Below are 22,943 nucleotides of genomic sequence, written 5' to 3'. Positions count from 1 at the left end.
GATCTGCACGAAACCAGAAAAAGGTGCGGACTTGTATATACAATACAACTCAGATACTATGGCCGCCCTCCTCTATGCTCTGTGCGTCCTTCCCACTACCCTGGCCACTATCGGCGTAGGTCTTTCTCCTAATGGCGTCACGGAGCTGTTCGGCAACTCTTTTGGCCTGCCTGGGGAGAATGCCACCTATGATTATATCGTGGTCGGAGGAGGCACGGCAGGTAATGCGATTGCCGCCCGACTGGCCCTGGACCCGGCTATGACTTTTACTCGGCGCTGGCCAACTTTGTGGGCGGCTCTTTCGAATCCCTGACCAATTTCGGCCTGACAACTGCACCTCAAGGGGTAAGTACGTCCGCACTGGTACGAGTAAAGCATTTTGATTTGGTTTTAGTTAACTGATATGCATGTGTATGTAGAGTTACAATGGACGCGAGATCCTGTATGTTGCCGGGCAGACTTTTGGCGGAAGCTCGGCCTCCAATTACATGGGGTATGCGCGCGCCACTGAGGGCACATTTGATGAATGGTCTAAGATTGTTGACGATGATCTCTGGTCCTGGGAAAATGTGTATCCCGCGTACAAAAAGAGCTGTAACTTCACGGCGCCCAACTACAACAAGATCGATCCGTCCTTCAACATTTCTTACGATGTGTCGGCCTTTGAGAGCACCGGGGGACCTCTCCAAGTATCGTACGGCAACTCTCTCGGTCCGTACGGTCCGTATCTGGAAGAATCTCTCGACAAGCTCGGCTTTGAACGTCTCCCCGGATTCAACAGTGGGCGGCTGATTGGTTATGCCACGATCATGACTGCCATTGATCCAGAGGAAGCAACTCGCAGCAGCTCCGAAACCTCGTTCCTGCAGCTGGCGGCACAGCACTCGAATACTAAACTGTATCCACAGACCCTGGGCTCTCGGATTCTATTCGATGAGAACAAGCAGGCCACGGGTGTCGAGGTGCAGACCAACTCGTCGACGTCGAAATTCAAGTATCATCTCAATGCGAACAAAGAGGTCATTGTCTCTGCTGGTACCGTAAGTCAATTTTCGATCCTGTGACCTTGTGTTGTTTCCCATACTCACCCAGATCTATCAGTGGCACTCTCCTCAAATCCTGATGCTGTCCGGCGTTGGCCCATCAGAGAGACTCTGCAAAAGTACAACATCCCCATTGTAGCAGACCTGTCCGGAGTAGGTCAGGGGGCGAGGGTGAGAGTTTTTGCTTTTCAAAAAGTGGACGATAAGAAGAGCAAGAAGCTAATGCGTCTGGCATATGTCAATTAAAGGATCAACCGTGGATGGCCCTGTCATATAAGGTCAATGTGACCACCGTCACTCAAGTGGCTGCCGGCAATGCCGAGTTCTCTGCTGCCCGAGTGGAAGAATATCTGACCAACCAAACGGGTCTACTGTCTAGCATCGGAGGAGGCCAAGCTCTGGCCTTTGAGAAGTTTTTCCTGCCTCTTACACCGTCAGGAATTCAGCCAATCCAACCGGGACTTCCTCGACACGTTCCCGAGTGACTGGCCCGAGGCCAACTATCTTTCCTTGGAGTATGGCTCCTACCCGTCGGACCTGGGTCCCGATGACAACTACCTCACCACCGGCTCGACCCTACTCACCACCTCTGTCCGGGGCAATCTGACCATCCAGAGCGCGGATATCACCGATCCCCCCGATCATCAGCCCCAACTGGCTCCTGGACGAGGGTGATCAAGAACAGGTCATTGCTGCATTGCAGCGCATTAGAGAGATCGCATTCAACAGTACCATTGTCGAGGAAGAATATCTGCCAGGCCCCAATGTGACGACTCGCACGGAGATCCTGGAGTGGCTCAAGGATAACATGAGTCTGATCTACCACGCTACATCATCCTGTAAGATTTAGGGGCTTATCCCCTGGTAGGTGAGCATTGCCCAACTGATGGCTCGTGTGATATTTAGGCAAGATGGGTATTTCCAATGATACCACCGCCGTCGTGGACTCTCGGGCCCGGGTGCGCGGGGTGACCGGCCTCCGGGTCGTTGACGCCGGTGCTTTTCCTCTTGTGCCTCCAACATTTCCGATGGTCACTGTGTGTACGTATTTTCCCAGATTTGAGAAAGACAAACCCCGCTGAAGAAGGTTGGGGACTAACAAAATGGTTGCTAGACATGTTCGCTGAGAAGATTGCCGAGTCGATCCTTGGCGGTCAGTGATGGGGGAAGACAACTGCTAAGGACTGTCAAAGGACAGTTGTTCTCTGTCCGTGTATAGGAGAGTACATGTGCAGACTGTACTCGTGGTTGGTTTACATAGCGTGAGTGCTGGTTTATTAGAATACTGCGGTGGCGCTTGTATGTGCGGCCCAACTACAAAAAGTGCTGGATCTATAGAGATAGTATCCTAAGCTTCCTGAATCTTATCGCGCTGGAATCGTTTTTGGCCCTCATGGAGAGATAAGCCCTCTGTAATAGCTAGCTGTCTATTAGATTTTTTCTGCTTTTGGTCTTCCTAAGAATCTCGCTCCCCCCGAACTATTCAACAGTCTTTCTCCCCCCAAACCACCTCTTTCCACTCCTGCGGGCTCGCTCACGCCGTAGACTGGCTGAAGCCAACGTTGCCAAGCATGTTGATGACATGGGTCTAGATCTTCTTTACGTGAACGTATATAGAAACAGAAAACAAATAAACACCGATCTATACGAGCCACGTGATCGCCTAGTGGCTTGGCCGGATTACTCCAACCCGTGAAGGCTTTACCCATTAATTAAAGAGAAGAAGAGGCGCTCCAGATAGAACTTTGTTGATAAAGGCCCTAGAATTTGTCTCAGTGGTGGAAACCGGAGCAGAAAAGGATCACTCGGTGGTGGTGTATGTTACAATATAAAGCTAGCCTTGAAAACATCCGCCACATACGACCACAGGGTGTGGAAAATAGGGCTTCCCGTCCGCTCAGCCGTACTCAAGCCACACGCCGGCCGGTTAGTAGTTGGGTGGGTGACCACCAGCGAATCCCGGCTGTTGTATGTTTTTTTTTGCACCTTATTTTTTTATAATTATTATTATTATAAAAATACTGAGGGCGTACACCTCATCGTGGGTAAATCTGGTAAATTCGCTTTTATATCTCACATTAGTAGCCTCTTAAGGCACTAAGGTAGGTCGGGGAGGGATTGTTGCGTGGTTTGGTTAAGTAGGAAAACATCGAATCCAACATTATAACAATGTCATTAATTAAAACAAAGGAAAACAAAACGGAAAACAAATGTATAACGCTGTTAAAAAAAATGCTCACTAAAAGTCAATCGTGACCGAGTAATCAGCAGCAAGTTTACTGATTGTCGCGCCTAGCTTCTCCGCCAAATCATCAACGTCCTCTTGACAGATGGCCGGATCTATCACTGACAAGGCAATGAGAAGATTATCTCCTTGGGGCCCAGTAACGACATGGAACGGGGTAGAGGTGTTATGTTGGAACATCTCTACGGGGCACTCCACACCCTGGAAGGGAACTGTACGTTTGACACCCTCGTTTTGGTGGGTGAAAACACTACAGAGCTTGGCGTCGGGGGACCAGTGAGGTGCCATCATCCGTTTGATCTCGTAAAACTCCACGCTGGAGAAGGGCATCGCTCGCTTATATTGTTGTTGAACATGCCGAAGCAGGCTTTGCACGGTCCACGAACGCTGGATGCTGACCCGGAGTGGCGAGACAGTGATACAGGGTCCTGGAACCTCCTCGACATTGACAATGGGCAGCTCTCGGCCGTTCAACACGTGTCCAAAGAGAACGTCGTCTTGGCCAGTCACCTGTGCAAGGACAAGGGCCCAAGCGGCCTTCGTCAAGGTGGCCATCGTTACACCCTCTTTCATTATTGGGAGTGGGATCTCCTTGAACACCGCTGTCGGACGTGTGGGCGTATGATTGGACATGGGTAAGGCATGGTGGTCTTTGCGTCCTTTGAGGACTGTAATCTGTGAGTTGTGCAAGTAGTCTCGCCAAAATTGACTTGTGTCGGAGGGACGATTCAACAAGCGATATTGCAAGTACCGTGCGAAAGAGGGGGCCGGGGACGGAAGATCTTTACCGTCGTATGCCATCGAGATCTCCTTCAAGAATAGAATTGCCGAGACAAAGTCGAGCAAAGAATGCGACGCCCTGATCACTAGCCTTTGATGGACCCCAGTAATGTGAGAAATCAGATAGAACCTTACCTGGGGCACCTCTGCGGGGATGGGGTTGGTATAGTCTTGAGCGCAGACAGACTGGATAAACTCCTCCATATCATCCCCTTCGCAGGTTAGCCGGGTAATTGGGATATCGACCCGATGGAGGATGACCTGGATATATTGGGCTCCATATGGTACCAATATAGTACGAAGGCTTGGGTTGTGGTCAACCATTACACGACACGCCTCGTCTAGGCGATCTATATCAATACCTTGGGGCAGAGGCAAAGCAAAGTATGTAGCATTTTTGTCGTCCATGATCGAGCTCTGGAGTTGTGTGGTGGGCAGGATATCGGCAACGTTTTCAGGAGAAAGTGCTGTAGGCAATCCAGGAAAACGAGCTACGAAGCTTTCTAAATCGGCTATGCCTAGCAAGGATCCTGGGTGATAATCGTCGTCTGCTATGTCATGCAGTGACTGTTCAGTGGCACGGGCGAGCTCTGAGAGCGTGGAATGATTGAACATGTCTAGCAAGGATATCCGACGGCCTAGCTGCCGAGCTAGATTAGACATTCTCATGGCCTTGACGGAATCTCCTCCAAGATCGAAGAAGTTGTCATCTGCCCCAATTTGCTCCGCTGGGATTTGGAGGGTTTCGGCCCATAGGTCGCGCAGTAGGTACTCTTGCTGCATGGTGAGTTCCTTGGGAGCAGCTCGCTTGCTTTTTGTAAATTCGTCGAGATTACGGGTAGCAGCTTGTTCGCGTAACGACCGGCGGTCGATCTTGCCACTGCCCGTTCGGGGCACACGAGATACATGAAGGAAGATTGCTGGAACCATATACCGTGGCAACTGTTTGCTGAGTTCAACCGTGGCGACATGGACCCTAGCGGCAAATTCGGAATCATAGCCGACGAAGAGCTCGGAGACTTCAATAGCGCCCGTAGTAATGAATACAATCAGAGTCGCATCATGTTTATTTCCGTTGCGATAGACAACCTCAGCCACCACTTCCTGCGCGCCTGGGAAAGCTCGAGCTGTCTGGTACTCCACTTCGCCCAATTCAATGCGTTGTCCACGCAACTTGACCTGGGTGTCTCTGCGACCAAAGAATCGAATACCACCATCATCGGTATATTGAACCAGATCCCCCGATTTATAAAGACGACCAGCTTGGGATGTGTCCCCATTTCTGAATTGTTTAAGCCAATCCGGTGTTGGGATATACACGTCGGCGGTTTTCTCTGGATCGTTTAGGTAGCCGCGGGTTACCACCGGCCCTTCCATCACCAGCTCACCCACAGCGCCAATTGGAGCCAGTCGTGAAGGATCAGAAGGCATTGTAACCCATCCAACACCACCAGTAACCTTTCCAATCGTTCTTGATAACCATCCCTGGGCGGGGACTCGCCCCGCAGCGCAGATGGTAGTTTCAGCTGGGCCATACCCGTTGATCAGGGCTACCTTGTCCGCCCAGATATCCACCACGTCCTGAGTAAGCGCTTCACCCCCAACAATAATGGTCTGGAGGCCTGGAACCTGCTCCGGGCGAAGTAGGTTGTTGAGCACGGTTGGAGTAAATATGGCCCAGTTCACTTGCGATGCGTTGATGAAGCCAGAGAGGTTACTAGTCCGATCTGCTTCAGATGGAATGCAGACGCAACCCCCATTGACAAGAACAGAGAAGATCTCATATATGCTAGCATCAAACGCATATGAAGCAAAGTGTAACCCTCGAGTCTCTCCGGGTTCGATATTTAATGAGCTGGTATGATGCCGGATGCTGGTGCAGAAGGCCGAATGGTTCATTAAGATACCTTTGGGCTTCCCTGTGCTGCCCGATGTAAAGACGATAAATGCAGGATCTATCGGATCCCACTCAGGAACTGACCAGTCGACGGTTGGGCCATCAAGTACCGCCGGGACAGGGAGGACGGTCGTCTGTGTGCTGGAAAACCGGTCTTGATAACTAGAAGACGTGAGCACAAGTTTCGCTTCCGTACGTCTTAGGAAGTCTTCCATTCGTTCCGTAGGGTGACTGGGATCGAGCATGACACAAGCCCCTCCAGCTCGCATGACGGCAATCATACATATAATTACCCACTTCGATCGATCTAGACACAAAGGTACCATTGAACCGCGCTGGACTCCAAGCGCCTGCAACCGCTTTGCCAATCGCAAGGACATATTATCAAGCTCCAGATAGCTGACTACCCCATCCCAAGCGTGGACTGCAGATGCGCGGGGCTGTCGTGCAGTATGCGAGAGGACAAGGTCATGTAGACCAGAATCTTCATGTGCTAGAGGGAGAGATTCGTGCCATTCGGATAGTTGTACTCTATCCTGGGGACATATCATATCGAGGCTATCAAGAATGGTTTCTGGGCCCTCAATGACCTGATTCAGGATATGTTCAAATTGATGGATCATTCGTTTCACCGCTGCTGAAGAAATGACTTTGTTATCGTGAATCACATTCGCCACGATGCTGCCCTTGTCCTTTTCGCTGAGGTGGAATACGACAACTAATGAATAGTTGGAAAACGCAGAGTAGCTATCGTGCAAGCTTGTCTCGCTCTTTACTAGCCCTGGGCTGATAGGGCCAGATGATGGAGGCTGGATGCCGATGTGGCATTGGAAATTGCAAGCTGCTGCGGCGTCTGAGCTCAATGCGCCAATTCTCTGAAGACCAAGATGTTCAAACGGTATCATTGCTGTCGTCTGCTTGCGCAAGGAGAAGAGACAATCCTGGACCGCGCTTTTTGAATCGAGCTGCACCCGGAAGGGGACTGTCGCGATGGTCGGGCCCGTCGTGTTCTCGATTTCTGGGAACGTTGCATTGCGCCCGTGTACAGTCATACCAAACAACACGTCATCCGAGTCAGTATAAGATGACAGAACGATAGACCAAGCCAGCTGTATCATGGTCGATAGTGTATATTCGCTGTTGTGTGGTTGAAAGCGGGTTGAGATTGCGTGCTCGAATGCCGAAGTTGGGGTGGGCACATATCGCGCAGAAGGCAGGCTAGGGAAGACTGGAGTCTGCAGATTTTCAAACTGCGAGGCCCAAAACTCCTCAGCCCCGGCTGTGCTGTCAATAGCATGACGAATATAGCAGTTGAAGGGGGCTGAGGCAAAGCGTTTTCCGTCGTAAGCAGATTGGACATGCTTCCAAAGAAGCTGCAGGGACCAACCATCGTACACAGCATGATGTAATGTCAGGAAGAATAGATAATTCTGCGAATCATCAGATGGCTTGACGATTGAAAGACCAACCAACGCATCTCCCAACCCCATAGTGCTCGTTGCAAGGTGGGCTTTTAACAAATCAACATTATCGAAATGATGCCATCGTGGTATGTCTCGCATCACGACCTGATTCATCGTATTATTTTCGAACTGAACGATTCTGGTGCGGAGGATAGGGTTTGCTCTAGCGGTCGAGTCCCATGCGGATTTGAATCGATCGAGCTCGATATCTGAGTGCAATTCATATCGTGTCTGCTCAATGTAATGACCGGATAGCTTCGTGGACAGCACCATTAGCCCCTCTTGCAATGCGGTGCATGGATATATGTCTTCGATACTAGCTTCTGGTATATTGCAAGTCTGGGCGGTTTGCTTGATCAAAAGATCAACACTGTCTACCCCGTGGAGGAGAGAAAATGGGAGAAGAGCTGAGTCCTCTAGGAGATTCTCGGTGGTACTTGCTGATGCTGCCGCTGCTGCTAGGTCGCGGAGCTCTGAGTGATTGAATATATCGGCCATTGTGATATGATAACCTGCCTCTCTCGTCTTCACCATGAGGGTCATTGCTAAAATGGAGTCTCCTCCCAGTCGGAAGAAGCTATCCTGCATTCCGATCCTCTCGAGAGGTAGTTGCAAGACTTCGGCTATAAGTCTTTGAAACTGCCTTTCATTCTCAGTAGATGGCTGGATCCTATCCTCTAGAGGGGCAGTATAGGCTTGCAACTCTTCCCATGAAAGTGAGGACGCATTCTGTGATAGCCTTTTTCGATCGAGTTTGCCATTGGTATTCAAAGGCACTTGACGTAAAGGTACGAAAAATTCAGGCACCATGAACGCTGGCAGTGTTTGTTGGAGAGCTCTATTCAGATCCTTGACACGGCCATGGAATGAGGTAGATGCGGAAGCAAACAGGGTTGTATCATAGGACATTGTCAGGTCCGCGTTTCCTGCATCATTGTCGTGACCTACATCGGCAGACTGATACAGGAACGCAACTAACGCAGAGCGGCGATCAACCTCTGTCGGTTCGATAAGTCCGACTACAACCTCATCGAAGTCCTGGCAGACCTGGCGTAGTTGGGATTCCACTTCTCCCAGCTCCATACGCTGGCCACGCACTTTGACCTGTGTGTCTTTTCGTCCGATGTAAACCAGGCGTCCATCACCAATATGGCGAACGAGATCACCGGTCTTATAAATTTTAAAATCACTTCTATGTCTGCCCTGCAACCATGGAGGAGGCTCAATGAATGCCGCCCTCGTCTTCTCTGGTTCATGCAAGTAACCGCGGCTGACCTGGGGCCCCTCAATCAGCAGCTCACCGGTAGCGCCGATGGGCAAAAGAATCTCATGATTGTCAGGGTCGGCAACCCACAATCTGCAACTGAGCGGTATTCCTATGATGCCCATGGGAGCCGGATCCCGAAGGGCCTGGCTCCTTGCAGAGCATGGCGTGCATTCGGCTGGGCCATACAGAGCTTGTAAATTTCGGCCCTGCCATAAGCGGATTTCCTTCTCAAGCACACGCTCGCCCGCGATCAGTAGTGTCTTCAAAGTTGGGAAATCGTCTGGGTTTAGGTTCCGGGCCATTGGTGGCGTAAACACCGCGCAGTTGACTCTCAGTCTTGTCACAGCCTCTGAGAGGTTTTGTCGCCGTTCAATATCCGAGGGAATACACACACAACCACCACACACCAAGACAGGGAGCTGCTCAAAGACACAAGCGTCCCAAGCGTAAGAGCTGAACTGCAGAAATCTAGATTCTGCTGTCAGCCCGTATGCCTCTATTTCGTCGTAAATACGCGCTGCGTAATTTCGATGCTCGATAATTACACCTTTGGGGGTACCGGTAGAACCTGATGTGAAAACGGCATAAAGCGCATTCTCAGGCGACGCGGTTTGCACAGGTGTAGAGACTAAAGATCCATCAACATTGTTCCAGGGTTTCTCATTGTTACCCAAGACAACCACATCGGGACCAAGAGTCGCAGCTAGGCTAGCTCTTGACTCAGATGCTATGAGAACGTGTGCCTTGGATATATCGCAGATGTTCTGAAGACGCTTAGCCGGTTGAGATGGATCCATCATAATGAAGGCACCCCCTGCCCTCATGATCCCCAACATCGCAACTACAGCCCACCGAGATTTCTCGAAACAGACCGGAACGAATACCTCCGGTCCTACGCCCTGTACTGCCAGGACAGCAGCAAGACGTCCACTAAGCGAATCCAGCTCGGTGTAGGTGAATTCGCCATCCCAAGCGCATACTGCAGGCGCTTCTGGTTGAGACATGCATGTTTCGGAAATCAAGTCAGACATTGTCTGCTTCCCAGGTCTGCACAGGCTATGCACGGCATTATCGTTCCAATTCTGTACTAGAGCCTCAGAGGCTCCTCCGAGCAGGGGTATCTTGTCTGCAGTCAAATAGGAGTTAAGCGTCACTCTTTTGACAGCCTGACAGAAAGCGTCCAGGACATATCCGGCCTGGGTGTCTGTCCATAAGGATTTGTGGTATTGTAGCTCGAGGCCTACGTCTTGCTGTGAGATATTGATTCCAATCATTGCGTCATACTATACGATGGATGTTAGTGAATGGCACAAGAGCAGGTAGAAAAGGTAGGGCCTGTGGTAGGGCCTGGGAACAGTTAATCTAGGGGCTTACCTCAGTGGTAGCATCCATCTCGCCTTCTGTAAGGTTGAGTGATGCCGCTGGCGCGGAGTAGCTCGCGACCTCCTTTTGAATGGATAGAGCAGTGTTAAACAGCGCGGAGCCTGGGTGCAAATTGTGATTGTGTTGGTGCGTGATATCTGCCAGGGGGCAATATTGGAATTTCAGGCTTTCTGCAAAGTCCTCCTGGCATCGCTGAAGCAAATCAAGTAAAGTCTTATCACGGCTAAATGTAACTCGACATATCATAATGTTGACAAACGGGCCGACAGCGTCGTGAATATTCTCAATGGCTACATCTCTTCCAGCCGTAGGATATCCGAAGCAAACATCATCGGACCTTGTATAGGCCTTGAGCACCATCGCCCATGCCATCTGAAAAACGGTTGACATGGTCACGTCATGAAGCTGACAAAATGCTTCAATGGAGGAAACCTCGGGCAGTGAGCATTTCACGCAGCCAGTTTCGCCTTTAGGCACAGCCTCACGGCTATTCTCAATGTGAAGACTTTGGAATAACGTAGGCTCAAGACCGTTGAGATATTGTTTCCAGTAGCGTCTTGCTGAGTCCATGTCTTGTACCTTCACGTAATTCACGTAGTCTCGGTATGCGTGATCCGTGGCAGATGTCAATATCTCATCGTACGCCAGCTGAAGATCTCTTAGAAGAACCTGATAGGACAGCCCGTCTATGATGGCGTGGCTGACATCGAACAAACCTGCTACCTCGCCATTGTCCGAGTAGCATATGGTTAGTCTATGAGGAGGGCATGCCGGCGACATCGGGAGAGACTTGTAGCGCGCGAGTGCTTCTAGCGGGTCCATTGTGAACGATTGAATCACCTTAATATCACAATGATATTCTTTGAGAACAATTTGGTCTATAGACCCGTCGTCGCGGAAACTGCTGAGAAACACCGTCCGTAGCAGAGGATGCTTGTCAATTACCTGCTGCCAGGCACGCATAAGTCGAGCAATATTTACCGCAGCCTGGCCATCCCGTGATTGAAACCTCCAAGGCACCAGGTTCATATAGTCGCCAGAATATTTTGCCTGGCTGATCAACATTCCTTCCTGCACGGGGCTACATGGATATGCGTCTACTACCTGGATCCCTTTTTCGGTGAAGTATGTAGAGAGATGTTTCTGGAAGTTATCCAACTGCTTGTAGCTCAGGCCTAACAAAGGCACGTCCGATAATGTGAGCGCTGGTGTCCTAGACGGCAGATGAGATGCGATCTTCAATAGGGCTTCTTCGCATGCACGAGCCCATATACCGGCGGCATCCGGTGACTTCATGTGACGGCGCGATGAAATGCTGATCTCCAACTGTGAATTGCTCACTGCAGCCGAGGTACTGAATAACGAAAACTTGGTAGTCTCTGTGGCGAGATCATCCAAGGAAAAACCGTTATACGACTTTTGGAACCGGTCATAAGTCGATGTTTGTCGTTTTACGAGCTTGTCAAAATTGAATAAGACCTCAATCCAATCAACAGATTCAGATGATTTGCCCTCGGTAGAGTTGGAGCAATGAGCGGCCAGATACTGTCGTTGGTATAATCTCTCCGCTTGTCGCCGGCCATCCTTAGTTCGCCGCACGTATTCGACCAAGTCATGGTCGCCTCTCACGTCTATATGGGCCGGCCAAACATCTCCAAACCAGCCCACCGTGCGAGCTGGATCAAGGGCAGGGTCTTCCTGGCCACGCCCTTGGTCTTCGCTATAGATGATAGGCAAATCTCGGTCAGGGAATACCCGAGCGAAAGAATATAAAAGCGCAGCATGAACCAGCTCCTCAGGATTTGTTTGAAACGCTTGATTCGCTCCACCCAGAAGTGCTTTTGTTTGTTCTGCAGGTATGCAGAATGTTGTTTTATTCATATCACCCCAACCGTCGACCATTCCTGTGAGACCCCAGTAGTCCAGAGACTTTGAGAAGGCAAGCTTGTCAGCACTTGAATCCGGATAGTTTAGTGTCTTACCGTGTTCCGAGTGGGCTTGAACCCAGACCGAGAAAGGTAGTGGAGCAGCTGGAGATGGAGAGCGCGACATAAGAAGGTCGTCAAGGTCTGTAATGATGATGTCCCAGGACACATTATCAATTACGAGTTGATGGGCACTCAAACAGAGCAACTCTTGACCATCATCCATGGTAATGTGATCAATCACGAAAATGGGGCCTTCTAGAATGTTAATCACTCTATGACTTGACCGACAGATCATACTCGCATCGGCCAGAGAAGGGATAGAGTCGTGTTTCTGGTAGCGAAAGCTGGCATCTGCATCAGTGGAGATACTCTGAAGCCATTGCCCACCGTCGCCTTGAGAAAATCTCGCTCGGAGCATAGAATGTCTCTGCACAAGTAACCGAATGGCATTCAACAATGTCGAAGATAAAGTTGGTTTTTGAAAGCACAAGGTGATGCTTCGGACGAACATGTCATATTTGCAATTGGTCCTCTCGAGAAAGAGTCGCTGGATAGGCGAAAGAGGAAAGGGCGTGTTGGTATCGACGCCAAGGGCATGTTGTGGACGACGGGCAGCGGCAGAGAGTTGAAGCCCACTGCTAAGGAGCAGGATGTTCTTGAACCGCATGATGCGCTCCACGGTAATCTGTAGTCCAGCGTGGCTACATTTTGAAGTCACTTGCATCGCACTGATCGAATCACCACCTAGGCTAAAGAAGCTTTCCTCCACACCAAAGCTGTCTGGTTCCCTTTTCAACACATCCGCCCATATTTTATGTAGAGCCTTTTCCACAGCTGTCGATGGTCGCCGAATCTGACTAGAGGCTGGCGAGCTGTAGGCTTTCATTTGCTCTAAGGTCAAAGTCGACACTGCCTGACGAAGTCGCTTACGGTCGACTTTACCTCCAGTGGTGAAGGGAAGATGAGGGAGTGGCAGAAAGACTGATGGAACCATATATGCGGGTACCAGCCTCTCTAGCTGCATTGCAGCGGCTCGAGACCGAGATCTGAAGATCTCCGATGGCGGACAGAATACTTCAGCAGTCGGGTTTGAGATCTCGTTCTTCTCTTCGATGATTGCTACCAACATAGTAGAGCCTTCGTGTCCAGGCACGGGCATGACCTCTGCGACCACGTTCAGATTATCAAAAGATGTTCGCACGAGGTATTCAACTTCGGACAGTTCGATCCGCTGTCCACGGAGCTTTACCTGGGTGTCCCGTCGGCCCATGAAGCGGATCGATCCGTCTTTGGTATACTGAGCTAGATCTCCAGTGCGATACACACGCCCTGGCCCGCCTTTGCGAAATTGCTTGAGCCATATCGGAGGTTCAATATAACCCCCGGTGACATCGCCTAGGTAACCTCGAGTAACCACTGGGCCTTCAATGATTAGCTCACCTATGGCGCCGATAGGAACCAGCCGGTTGGGGTCTGAGGGAAAAGTAATCCATCCCACACCTCCAGTAATAGGGCCAATGTTGCCGACTTTCCAATCATCATCGACACGGCCAGCAGCACATATTGTCGCCTCTGCAGGACCGTACCCATTGATGAGATTGAGCCGGGGTCCCCACTGTCTCGCGATGTCCGGAGTCAATGCCTCTCCTCCAAGAACAACGGTCTGTAAGGTGGGCACACGATCCGGGTGTAGAACTCGGAAGGTTGATGGTGAAAATACAGCCCAATTAACGCTGTGCCTCTCAATGAATTGCTCAATCCCATTCAAACGCTCTGCCTCGGAAGGGATACAAACACACCCCCCGTTACAGAGTACCGTGAAAATTTCATAAATACTGGCATCAAACGCATATGAAGCAAAGTGAAGGCCGCGGACCCCCTTGGAAGCTCTGAGAGGCTCGGAGTGGTATTTGATGCTGGTACTGAGATGCCGATGCTCCATCACAATGCCTTTAGGCTTGCCTGTGGAGCCGGAAGTGAAAACGAGAAAAGCCGGGTCATTCGGCGCAACTACAGAGTCCAGAATTGAGTCTGCAGGAGAGAGGAGCTCCTCAAAAGGTGCGGTGAGCACTGGGACTCGTTCACTAGCAAAGATATGCTTAGTTCCTTCAGAGGCTAGAATGATGACCGGGTTTGCTTGCTCCACGATCCGTGAGATTCTGTCTCTAGGGTGTTTGAGGTCAACTGCAGTGACCGCTCCGCCTGCACGAAGCACTGCAAGCATTGCCAGTATAGCCCATTTTGACTTCTCAAAGCAAACAGGGACAATGCTACCAGCAACCACCCCATTATTTCGAAGGAACAGAGACAGTCGCAATGACAAGGATTCGAGTTCTTGATAGTTCCAGCTCCCATCCCATGCCGATACAGCCTCTGCATAGGGTTGGGTTGTGCAGTGTCCGAGGACCAGTTCATGCAAGCATCGATCAAATGAAGAAGGCAGCCCTCCGTTCCATTGATCTAGTTGCTGCAAGTCAGATGGCCGCAGGGAGGGAACATCCTGGATCTTATGCTGGGGATGCCGTAGGAGGTGTCCCAAAAGGTAGTCAAATTGCGCTACTATCTTTTCTGCTTCATGCCGACTGACAATTTCGGGATCGTAGGTAGTAGCGACCGTGATATTATGCTCGTTGCCAGTGCGTCGTGGGTGGCAGACCATTACAAAAGCATAGCTCGAAAACGCACGGTAATCCAGTGCATTTTCTCCTCTGGCGATACCGAGAGGACTCTCTGCAGGCTCTAACTCCGGCTGAACCCCGAGCTGGCATTGGAAGTCGCACGCCAATGCGGCTTCGTGACTCCACTTGCGAATGTTTTGCAAACCAGCATGCTCATAAGGAATGGCCGTCGTTGTCTGAGATTGAAGGTTCGACAACATCGAGTTAATGGAGACGTCTCTGTTGATCCTTACTCTCAATGGATACGACGATAATGTGGGCCCGGAAACTTGGTCGATACCAGCGAAAGGTACTCTTCTACCATCAACGATTATGCCAAAAACGACATCACTTGAATCAGTGTATTGCGAGAGGGCCAACGCCCAGGCCAAGCGAATGTAAGTCGACAAAGTATGCTCCGTCTCTACTTTGGGAAGACAGGTAATGGTATGAGTCAAGGCACCCTTTGGGCTCGGAGTATACCCTGGTGAAGGAAGGCCTGGGAATATGGGTGCGTTCAGATTCTGGAACTGCAATCGCCAGAACTCGATTGGCTCCTCCACTCGCGTCAGATAGGCCAGAAAGCGATTGAATGGACGGGGCTCTAACACAGAACCCTGATACGCAGAGATAACTTGATTCCAAAGCACTGGCAAACTCTGACCGTCATACAAAGCGTGATGCATCGTCAAGATGAAGCAGGGGGGAGAGGATATCAGGTCAAGATGAACCAGCCGCTGATTCGGGCCCATCGGATCCATTTGGCGCCCCTGAAGGAAGGCTTGGTGGCTCTGGTATATCCCCCATGGGATTTCTTCACGTATAACCGCTTGGAAACACTCGTTCTCGACATAGGTCATTCGAGTGCGCAGGATGGAGTTGGCTGCGACGACCGAATCGAATGCAGCCCGGAAGCGATCGAGCTCTACTTCCTCTCGCAAGTCATATGTGAAGCTCTCCACGTATGTACCAGGGTGTTTCATGGACAGCGCCATCAAACCTTCTTGCATTGGGGTACAAGGGTACACATCTTCGATTTGGCTCGGCGTAACCCCTGCCCCAGCAGCTATTATTGGTACAATCTCTTGATGCCTTATGTGATCTGGAAGTAGAGAAAACACTGGAATGTCGTCTCCCATATTGTCCACAGCTGGCTTCAGCTTTTCCGCTAGATCTAACAGTTTTGGAGTGTTAAATAGATCCGCTCCTGTCAATGAATATCCTGCATCTCGCGTTGCCGCGACTAGCTGTGAAGCGGAAATTGAGTCTCCCCCAAGGCGGAAGAAGTTGTCATCGATCCCGATATCTTCTGAGGAAAGCTTCAATACCTGCGCAAATAGTTCCTGTAAGATCTTCTGTGCATCAGTGAAAGCGGCCCGCTTGACAGTGCTTTCCTCAGCATATTGGGCGAGGTCATCCCACGAGAGAAGCGTTGCCTGCTCACGCAAAAGCCGACGATTCAGTTTCCCGGTAGCGGTGAGAGGGAGAGAAAGTAGTGGAATGAAAATGGCCGGGATCATAAATTCAGGTATATGGTTCTTAAGCCGAGAAATAGCGATGGCAGCATTCTCGCGAAGCTGGCCATCAGCCGGCGCAAACAGACTCTTTCCTGACCTAGGATCCTCATTTTCTTCCATCGGCAATACAAAGCTGACAAGGACGGGTGGTCTCGTCCCTGATTCTGGTCTGATCACCTCGGCTACAGTTTGCTTGGCCCCAGGGAAGGTCCGCTGTACATTGTGCGCTACTTCCTCCAGTTCAATACGTTGCCCCCTAAGCTTCACCTGATTGTCCTTGCGACCCTTGAAGTTCAAGGAGCCATCCGCCGCATATTGAACAAGGTCCCCTGTCTTATAAAGTCGGCCAGGAATAGAGCGGAAATGTTTGAGCCAGGCCGGGGCCTCAATGAAAGCAGCCTCCGTGAGATCGGGTCGATTCAAGTAGCCTCGTCCGACATTAGCACCTTCAATGACCAGCTCTCCCACTGTGTTAATTGGAAAGAGGCGATGATGGTTTTGAGGATCGACGATCCAGCACACGGCACCGCTTGAAGATCCTATGTTATTCAACATGGGAGAACGACGAACATCCTGGAGGGTGGTCATGATTGCACATTCTGCCGGTCCGTACATATTGAGCAATGAGACCGTGGAAGGCCACATTTCAACATCACCTGGCGTCATGGGCTCACCGATCAGGATGAGAGTCTTTAGCGATGGAACTCGATTGGGTGTCAGAGTTCTAGCTACCGAGGGAGTTAGACTAATCCAGTTGGCCTTGAAATCGCTGATAGCTTTATCGAGATTGAACCTCGTATCTTCTAGGGATGGAATACAAATGCAACCTCCCACAAGTAAGGCCCAGAGATGGTCGGCAACGCTCATATCAAATGCATGAGACGCAAATTGCAACACCCTAGAGTGTTGACTAAGGCCAAGTGCCAGGCGATTGGCTTGAAAATTCGTGTGAAAGGAACGGTGTGACAACACTGCGCCTTTCGGCTTTCCTGTGGAGCCAGACGTGAAAACGGCAAACAGCGCATTCTCTGCTGTGGCCTTTGCGACCTGTGCTGTCGGACTGGACAGCCTCCAATGTACTTCATGATCGCCGACTGCTACAACCGTTGGCCCTAGCTGACTAGCCTGATCCTTGGTAGCAGTTGAGGCGAGGATTATGGAAGCATCTGCATCCCGACAAATCTCTCGTAGGCGCTCAACTGGGTGGGATGGATCCATCAGCAGCAAGGCACCACCTGCTTTGAGAACACCGAGCATGGCAACGGTAGTCCAACGGGTCCTGTCGAAATACACAGGAACAAAGACGTCCGGACCGACCTTGTAGTCAGACAGCGTATTTGCAAGAAGATTGGAATGAGCATCAAGCTCACAATATGAAAAGCTACCATCCCACGCAGAGACTGCTGGAAAGTTGGGCTGCGCCAGGCACTGCTCTTGGATTGCTTCGTGCACGCAAACCTCCAAGCCTTTGGGTAAGTCCCCATTCCAGGCCCGTAACCGCGACATATCTTCCGGGCTGGTCAAGCTAATATCCTTTAAGCAGTGATTTGGATGAAGCTCTGCTTGGCGGAATATGTGTCTAAGCTGGTGAAGCATAGTTTCTACCTCAGCTTGTGGCATGACTTGTGGATCGAAACTCGCATGTACCAATAAGTCTCCCGGTTGGAGTTGGACATCCAGATTCAATGCATAGGGGGCCAAAGGATTATCCTGCGATAAGATGTGACTCTGCTGAAACATCGCGGGAACCTTGGTGCTCCCTGGTCGAATGGTCAAGGTACTTTGATACTGACAAGCGCTCGCAGGATCCGGGCCGATGCGACCGATGCGCTGCAAGCCAGCATGCTGGAAAGGTGATCTTTCGTTGGCCAGGATTCGAATCTTCCCGATTGCGTCGGATATCATGTCATCCGAGCACAGCAGAAGCCTTACAGGATGGCTGGTCACAGTAGGCCCAGTCAACTCTTCAATCCTCGACACCGGAGCACTGCGCCCTGAATGTACTATGCCGAATACAACGTCCGCGCTGTGGGTATAGTAGCTCAGTAACATAGCCCAGGATAATTGTACTTTTGCTGAAATATCTTCTTTAGATCCAAGACTAGATTCAAGTGGAATTGTGCACGTAATCTGGGCAGACGGGTTGGGACAGTATCCGGGAGATGGAAGTTTGGGGAAATGAACCACGTTCAAGTCGCTCAGATGTGTCTTCCAAAAGTGATCCATTTCGTCAGGAGATCGCGCTAAATATCGAATAAAAGTGCTAAATGGTTGGCAGGCCAAGTCTGCTCCGTTGTATGCAGCTTCCACTTGCTCGAGCAGAAGTTGTAGCGACCGATCATCTTTAATAGCATGATGAAGCATCAAGGTAAAACAGAACCTTCCCGTACTGGGGGCTGTGGAAATGCTAAGCGCAACGCGAATCAGAGGTTGTCCTGGCTTCTTTTCATTGAGCCAGTCTATCGGGATAGGGTCTCCTAGCTCACGCGAATCCCACTGGATCCCCTCTCGTAGAACTACTTGATACATGCCCCCACTCTCTAGCTGCACGATACGAGTTCGGAGAATAGGGTTTGCATCAACAGCTGCACTCCATGCTGACTGGAATTTCTCCTTCTCAATGCCTTGTGGCAGCTCAAATTCACATACCCATGTGCAGCTTTTCGCATGCTTTGCAGCCAGCGACATGACTTCCACTTGGTGAGGTGTGCAGGGGTAAATATCCTCTATCTCACTCGTCTCAATGTTGCATTGCTGAGACTTTCTCAAAATGCGTTCGACTCTCTCGGTTTGGTTCTCAGACATAGGGGAAAGATCCATGTTGGCTATTAACTCGGTATCACGCTTTCAATTCGCCGTTCTCTTGCCCCGTTTTCGATTGAATATGAGACTTTGATTCTTCCGTACTTCCAGGTCAACAGTTCTATTAAATATTTATGATCGAATGCCAAACCCGGTACCCTGAGGTGCGAATGTCTCCTTTATAGTCACTTCATAATACCCGACCAAGAAGTGTTTCTATCACTACATTCAACAATATCATTGTGGGGCCGAAGAAACGAAGATCATTTGTGAGATTGCAAGCTGCCATGCAAATCATAGCTCGATTGATCGCAGCTAACAGTGCTTACATCGTGTCCGCACCTGGTTGTGTTTTTTAGCGTCCTTGAATATCCGTTGCTAAAAGAAGCAAATATTCATGCAGGCTTCAGCCGTAGCTGAGTGGCACGGAAGGGCCCGACTTGGCTGTGAAAATCACAGCTTGATTGGACGGAATTAAGTCGCAATTGGTATAATAATTACGTATATAGAACCCACTGTTGAGCGGGTTTAGTTTCCAAGCTCATGGCGATGATAGTCCAGAACATGGTGGGTACATACAGGGATCTCGGAGATTATTAGTAAAGAATTGAAACACACAGTAATCATGGAATCTTGCCCGGACCGCTTGCTACCTGCTTTACCAATGGATTCCGTATGAGGCGGAGGTATTCTATATGGTGTTCATGAATGAAAACTGTCCGTCGGTTGAGGCGTGCTTTTCCGCATATCATATGCCAGAGTCCTGACATGTCTTCAGCAACTAGAGATACACTTTGGATCAGCCAGTGCCATAGCTCCACCCTCTGGAAAATCCCGCCAGCCTCTGATACTTTGCACCTGGCTGGCTGTATATGCACCTAGCCATTGATTGTCATATGCAGGACGCAATGGTGTGATATGTAAGTTTCAGTTATTCTGATTATAAGGCAAGTATGTAACCCTCGTGAGCCTTCTGCTCTGGCACGAATGTGCAAGGTTCGTTCCTATGCAAGTTGGTGGATCCAGGTCAGATAGCTTCCAATAGTTACAACCCATTGCGAGCACGCAGTGTGAAGACGCGTATCCGCTGGTCTCAGCTGGTCCATTCCGGACCATGGCACTATTGGAGAATTTCATATGTCTTCTGCATGCAGGTTTTGGAACGCCAGTGCTCTCTAGCTGCAGGGTATACTAGTGGCGTCATACCGATGAAGCCATAGGTGATCCTGTCACGTCGTCGAGAGTTACATTCGCCACGAACTGCCATTGGGTGCTAATCATCATGGCGATCGAGCCGACTGCCGTCTACATTTCCTTCTACATTGGGCGATGGGAGATATATTCCTATATAATCCGACTCCAAACAACTTTGATTGTACCTATCGATTTCCAGAGATTCCCAGCCCTTAGCCCTTATTTGAAACTTCTGAGTCTCAAGTGCAAAGAACTTTATCAATATGGCTTCAGTCAAATCCTCACCACATCTTCTCAGCCCCTCTCCACTCTCTGCCTGCATGGAGGTCAAGCAGGATCTTCTTGCGAACCTCCAATCCGGCGCAGTGATGCCCATTGCGAACCCCATTGACACAGCTAGCCCTCACCAGCCACCTACAACAAACTTGAAAAGCGAGATCTTTGCCGGACTAAGCTCTCCTTCCCCCTTTCTTCCATCTCTCCTACTCTGGGGGGACAATGGCATCCGCCACTTCAACAAACTCACCTTTCATCCAAAATACTACCCAAGCCGCACGGAACTGGCCATGGTCAAGCGGTATGCCGAGGAGTTCGCATCCATAACACCCGCGGGCAGCGTCCTTCTTGAATTGGGCTGCGGAAGTCTCCATAAAACAAGTATCATCCTTTCGGCCTTTGACCGTCTCCGCCGTCCGATTAGTTACTATGCACTCGACGTCTCCGAGGCTGAACTCCACGCAAGCATCCAGAGGCTACGCCAGGATTTCGCTCACTCGAAGTTCGTCTCCATCCACGGTCTGTATGGAACTTACGACGACTGTGCGGCGTGGCTGCTCTCCCTATCGACCTCGGCCCGTCCTCGCGGTCTTCCCAACCTAGCCCCAGGCCAGGTCATCTCCTTCCTATGGATAGGGAACAGTATTGCCAACATGCATCCGCCAGAAGCCACAGCAATGCTTTCCAAGTTCCATCAAGCCTGTTCGGCATCTCGACTCCAATGCCGATTCCTCATCGGCAGCGACGCATGTGGTGAACCCGCTACAGTGCTGAACGCATACAACTCGGACCGACAAGGAGATAGATTACAGTAAGCTCGGCCTTTCGTCCTTCCCAAGAGACCCCGCCGGTCTTACGCTAACTCTTTCATCCTGATAGATTTCTACGCCATAACGTCTCAGCAGAGTCTCGCTGACCGACTCAAACGTTGGTCCACACCATTCGACACCTATATTCTCGGTGGGGTAGTTCTGTCTATCTTGTCTATATCTCTCATTGGAGAATTGTTCTTTCTCTAGATGGAGATGGGTGGCTTGGTCAATTCATTAGATGGCGCCTTTCAATTAGAATAGAGCGATTTACGCTCTTCCAACTTCTGTTGATTGTTGTTTTTGAGCTGGGTTAGACTTGTCTTCTAGATCAAGGCCAGAGTAACAGTTGACCTTGATCTTGAATTGATTGGGTGTATACTTGCAGTTGTATCGTCGCATCATGTGTGATTCGATTTTTTATGACCTACTTTAACGAACTATCTCGCGATTTCCATGGCTCATTGAATTGCCTCAAGGAGGGAGTGATACGAGGCTATATCTAGAGTAACAAATAATCCGACCACTTTGAGCTCTCAGGTAGCTAGCAAAGTACCGCCAGGTAGTACGTTTAATCTAATATTAGATACATTTTGCACCAGGGTCCTCTACCCGCTACTGTCGACGCTCACTTCGTCTTGCAATTTCATGCTTTACTTACCTATTTTGCCGCTCGAAAATGGGGTAGGAATTACCATAAATTATCATAGCAGGTAGTGTGGCAACTTCTTCGTTTCTCAAATGTGCTTGCATTGGAATAACAGTTTGCGGTCGACCTATACGTAACGTTGTTGTGCTGTCTCCCCGTGTCAACAGTCCAATCCCATGTTGTTTACCTACATGCTTTTCGGATGATCTAGTTCAAGGATCTCAATATGCCCGAGTCCTTTGGCTTTTTACAGAATCAGGCAACCTTCTTTCCGATTGAGACATTGAGACACCCGACTGGTGAACGGCTTTTCGCGTGGCACATTCTCCCTATTGAGCTGTATGGAAAACATGAGCGGTCGCCCAATGTGGAACCGACTGGCTTCGTTCCGGGTATCACGTCGCGGTTATCCTTTCATCTATTACGAGAGGATCCAGAAGCCCGATTGATCGATCATGTGCATGGCGCCGGGGGCACTGTTGGTCCGGGCTATAGAGTCCCTAACCACCAAGCGCTGCCTGCCGGACAGCCCAACAAGATACATGTATTAACCTTCGATTATCGAAGATTTGGGCATAGTACAGGTAACCCATGTGAGACTGGACTTATCAATGATGCCCTTACAGTGGTAAACTGGTCTATGAAGTGGCGGGCATGCCCCCTTCCCTTCTCCTTATATTTGGCCTGTCCATGGGGACTGCCGTCAGCACCGCTGTGTCCCGACATCTTGCTCTGCGGTCTCCACCTGTAGTATTTGCGGGGGGGCGTTCTTGTCGCTCCATTTGCTGATGTAGCGACTTTGGTCTCGACGTATCGGTTGGCGGGAACGATTCCCATACTGTCACCTCTTGCCCGTTTTCCATTTGGCTGTTTGACAATCTTGAATATTACATAAACGATAAATGGCTCGGCAGACATCGTATCGCAGAGTACGTCCGCATTACCGTACTTGATCACCTGACGCACGTCCCCACCTGCCGCACGGATTTCTATATACACCGACTTTTTGACTTCAACTTCAAACCATCACAAC

General features: G+C 50.2%; 4 protein-coding genes across 4 annotated transcripts; 3 read left to right on the top strand and 1 right to left on the bottom strand.

The window, feature by feature from the left end:
* Positions 1 to 58: 58 nt before the first annotated feature.
* BDW43DRAFT_304337 (GMC family oxidoreductase) lies at positions 59 to 2,204 on the top strand (the record flags this gene model as incomplete). Its single annotated transcript, XM_032045584.1, has 9 exons — positions 59 to 221; positions 344 to 345; positions 420 to 1,040; positions 1,152 to 1,214; positions 1,292 to 1,455; positions 1,490 to 1,634; positions 1,714 to 1,882; positions 1,950 to 2,084; positions 2,158 to 2,204. The coding sequence occupies 9 exons, from the start codon at positions 59 to 61 to the stop codon at positions 2,202 to 2,204; spliced, it is 1,509 nt and encodes a 502-aa protein (XP_031894621.1).
* Positions 2,205 to 3,282: 1,078 nt separating this feature from the next.
* BDW43DRAFT_316472 (nonribosomal peptide synthetase) lies at positions 3,283 to 19,000 on the bottom strand (the record flags this gene model as incomplete). Its single annotated transcript, XM_032048309.1, has 2 exons — positions 3,283 to 9,978; positions 10,070 to 19,000. The coding sequence occupies 2 exons, from the start codon at positions 18,998 to 19,000 to the stop codon at positions 3,283 to 3,285; spliced, it is 15,627 nt and encodes a 5,208-aa protein (XP_031894620.1).
* A 1,439-nt stretch (positions 19,001 to 20,439) lies between these two features.
* Positions 20,440 to 21,368, top strand: BDW43DRAFT_316471 (uncharacterized protein; the record flags this gene model as incomplete). The annotated part of the gene is made up of 2 exons (XM_032048308.1): positions 20,440 to 21,263; positions 21,332 to 21,368. The coding sequence occupies 2 exons, from the start codon at positions 20,440 to 20,442 to the stop codon at positions 21,366 to 21,368; spliced, it is 861 nt and encodes a 286-aa protein (XP_031894619.1).
* Positions 21,369 to 22,214: 846 nt separating this feature from the next.
* On the top strand, positions 22,215 to 22,708 carry BDW43DRAFT_293030 (uncharacterized protein). The gene is made up of 2 exons (XM_032043781.1): positions 22,215 to 22,428; positions 22,535 to 22,708. Exons 1-2 carry the CDS (start codon positions 22,366 to 22,368, stop codon positions 22,697 to 22,699), a joined length of 228 nt encoding a protein of 75 aa, XP_031894618.1. The 5' UTR covers positions 22,215 to 22,365; the 3' UTR covers positions 22,700 to 22,708.
* Positions 22,709 to 22,943: the final 235 nt, after the last annotated feature.

This window comes from Aspergillus alliaceus (assembly GCF_009176365.1).
Source record: "Aspergillus alliaceus strain CBS 536.65 unplaced genomic scaffold BDW43scaffold_76, whole genome shotgun sequence".
NCBI lineage: Eukaryota > Fungi > Ascomycota > Eurotiomycetes > Eurotiales > Aspergillaceae > Aspergillus > Aspergillus alliaceus.
Note: the sequence above shows the minus strand (reverse complement) of the source record. Positions and strands in the feature narration are given on the sequence as shown.